Source organism: Mytilus edulis, chromosome 1 (genome assembly GCF_963676685.1).
Source record: "Mytilus edulis chromosome 1, xbMytEdul2.2, whole genome shotgun sequence".
In the NCBI taxonomy this organism is placed as follows: domain Eukaryota; kingdom Metazoa; phylum Mollusca; class Bivalvia; order Mytilida; family Mytilidae; genus Mytilus; species Mytilus edulis.
The window spans coordinates 84,758,877-84,761,256 of record NC_092344.1 but is presented as its reverse complement, the minus strand read 5'-3'; the positions used below and the strand labels follow the sequence as shown (position 1 = coordinate 84,761,256).

The 2,380-nt window shown below is 31.7% G+C and overlaps 1 protein-coding gene across 1 annotated transcript; it reads left to right on the top strand.

Moving 5' to 3' along the window:
- Positions 1-749: 749 nt before the first annotated feature.
- On the top strand, positions 750-1,944 carry LOC139520036 (thyrotropin-releasing hormone receptor-like). The gene has a single exon (XM_071312433.1). The coding sequence runs from the start codon at positions 782-784 to the stop codon at positions 1,754-1,756; it is 975 nt and encodes a 324-aa protein (XP_071168534.1). The 5' UTR covers positions 750-781; the 3' UTR covers positions 1,757-1,944.
- The last annotated feature ends 436 nt before the right edge of the window (positions 1,945-2,380 follow it).

Genomic DNA, 2,380 nt, shown 5'->3' with positions numbered 1-2,380 from the left:
AATTAATTTTATAAAAGTTTCTATTACGGCAAATTGATCAATAAATCGAATATTAAAATTTCAGAAAATGCTTACTTGAAAAGAAATTTTACAATTTAATCTCTTTCAGTTTGAACCATTGGTTTCATGAAAATTTGTCAAATCGTTTCTTTTTTTGTATTATAGTATGAAATTCAAAACAGTGTAGCTGTGGCCATTGATTGAATATTAAAATCATTCATTGACTGGGACAATTTAGGTGAACGTTTGTATGTAACGACCAATGCTCACTATGTACTTTTTAAAGACACTTAAACTATGGGGTCACCAAAGGTTCTCAACACCTAAATAAAGTAATTCGAAAAATTAATCAGAAATAACACGATATTTTGATTTATATCAATTATATAAATCAAAACACAAAGATTATTTCTGATTAATTTTTCGAATTATTTTATAATTAAAGGCGTTAAGAAACCTTTGTTGACCCCACAGTTTAAATGTCTATCGTAGGTACGTCATGAACAGTGGTTGTTACAGACAAACGTTCACGTAAATTGTCCCAGTCAATGGATGATTTTGATGGGTCAATCAATGGCCACAGCTACACTGTTTTGAATTTCATACTAAATTAAAAACACCAGTATTGCGTACATATTGAGTATCTGTCTATTGTGTTAGTGTTGTCCCTTTGTATACCATTCTATGTTACAGACACTTTTCTTTTTCAATGCTCTTTCACTACATATCTTGTATATTTTCAGATTACAATATTAGATAATCATAGCATTTCCGTATCGATATGAACAGAAACAGTACAGATGGCAACAAGTCTGATTTTTTCAGTGACGATGAAAAACCTGCATTTTATGAATTTGTACATGGGCTTTATATTTACGTTATACCTATGATAGTGGTAGTTGGGATGACCTGCAATGTTTTATCGTTTAAAGTGTTTGTATTTACCAGCTTTAGTCGCCATCCATCCAGCATTTTCCTGGCATTGCTAAGCGTTTCGGATACTTTCTTTCTCCTTGCATTAATTTTTACATGGATGGGAACCTTAAAGAAAGCAAAAATTGACACGGGTGGGTTATGTTTAGTTACAATATACATTACGTATGTCACAAGTTTCCTATCTGTTTGGTGTGTTTTTCTGATCATGCTTGACAGATTCATTTTAATTTGTTTTCCGTTACGACGACCACGGGTATGCTCAAACAAAATGGCGAAAGGGACTGGAATTGCAGCTACTGTATTTGCTATCATAATTTATAGTCATTGTTTCCTGACCAACGAAGTTGTACCCGGACATGGCTGCAGAGTTAAACAGCAATATTTCGGCTTCCTAGCAATGGTTACTTATATAGATACTGCTATCACATTTATCATCCCCTTCATAGCCATTTTTGTTTTAAATATATATGTAATTGTCATAATAAGGAAGTTTAATTTCAAACACGCTCAACCACGGATCATTAAATACTATTCACCGGCGTATAATGTTTTATCTGTTGCACAAATGAGATTGACGGTAATGTTGACTATTGTATCAATTGTATTTTTGGTTCTTAACTTACCAAGCCATGCTATTAGATTCTATATAATCGTTAATGATTTAATTGCAAACAACGATATGGCATTATTCCTAGCTCAACAGTTCTGTCAGATTTTGTATTATGCAAACTTTTCCATTAACTTTACAATTTACTTTGTGTCCAGTAAATCATTCCGCAGATGCATAACAGAAAGAGTACGGTGTATGAAATATCAATAACAACAAAAAAGAACAGACTTTACTCTTCAAATTGTTAAATCGTGCACTGTTAAATTATATAAAAGAGACGAATAGAATTGAATATTAGCAGTTCATTGATCATGCCTTTTACTTTTTGAATTGTTGCATTTGTTTAGAAAGAAAAAAAAAACATTTAGATAATGTATCTTCTTGTCAGGAAAAATGTATGATGCTTATAGATCTGTGATAGTTCAAATAAAAACATGGACAATTAAAATACGGGATGTATCTTGGTTTTATTATGCTGATGTTAAAATTTTACTGTCACACACACGAGTTGTACAATTATATCGATCATAAATGATAAAGTTTATCCGAAATCAGGGATCGGAAGCACACTGAATTCGGTAAAGTATGTTTGTTGTTGGTCCCCTTTTTGAATAGTTAATTAAATAAAACGCGTTTTAACATTTATATACAACAATACGTATTGACAGGAGTATGGAATCGTGAATTATACTGCATGCTGGAGAAGGATGTTCCTTTCTTAAATCGTCGAAACACAATTTAACTATTTCCATCACGAATTAGTTTTTTAACGATGTTACTGTTTCTCGATTTGCAAAAGACATGTTTTTTTCGGTTTTGGATATCAAATAACAG

What these genes read in the sequence shown, in the direction of transcription:
- LOC139520036 (XM_071312433.1), top strand. Translation starts at nt 782, where the DNA reads ATGAACAGAAACAGTACAGATGGCAACAAGTCTGATTTTTTCAGTGAC.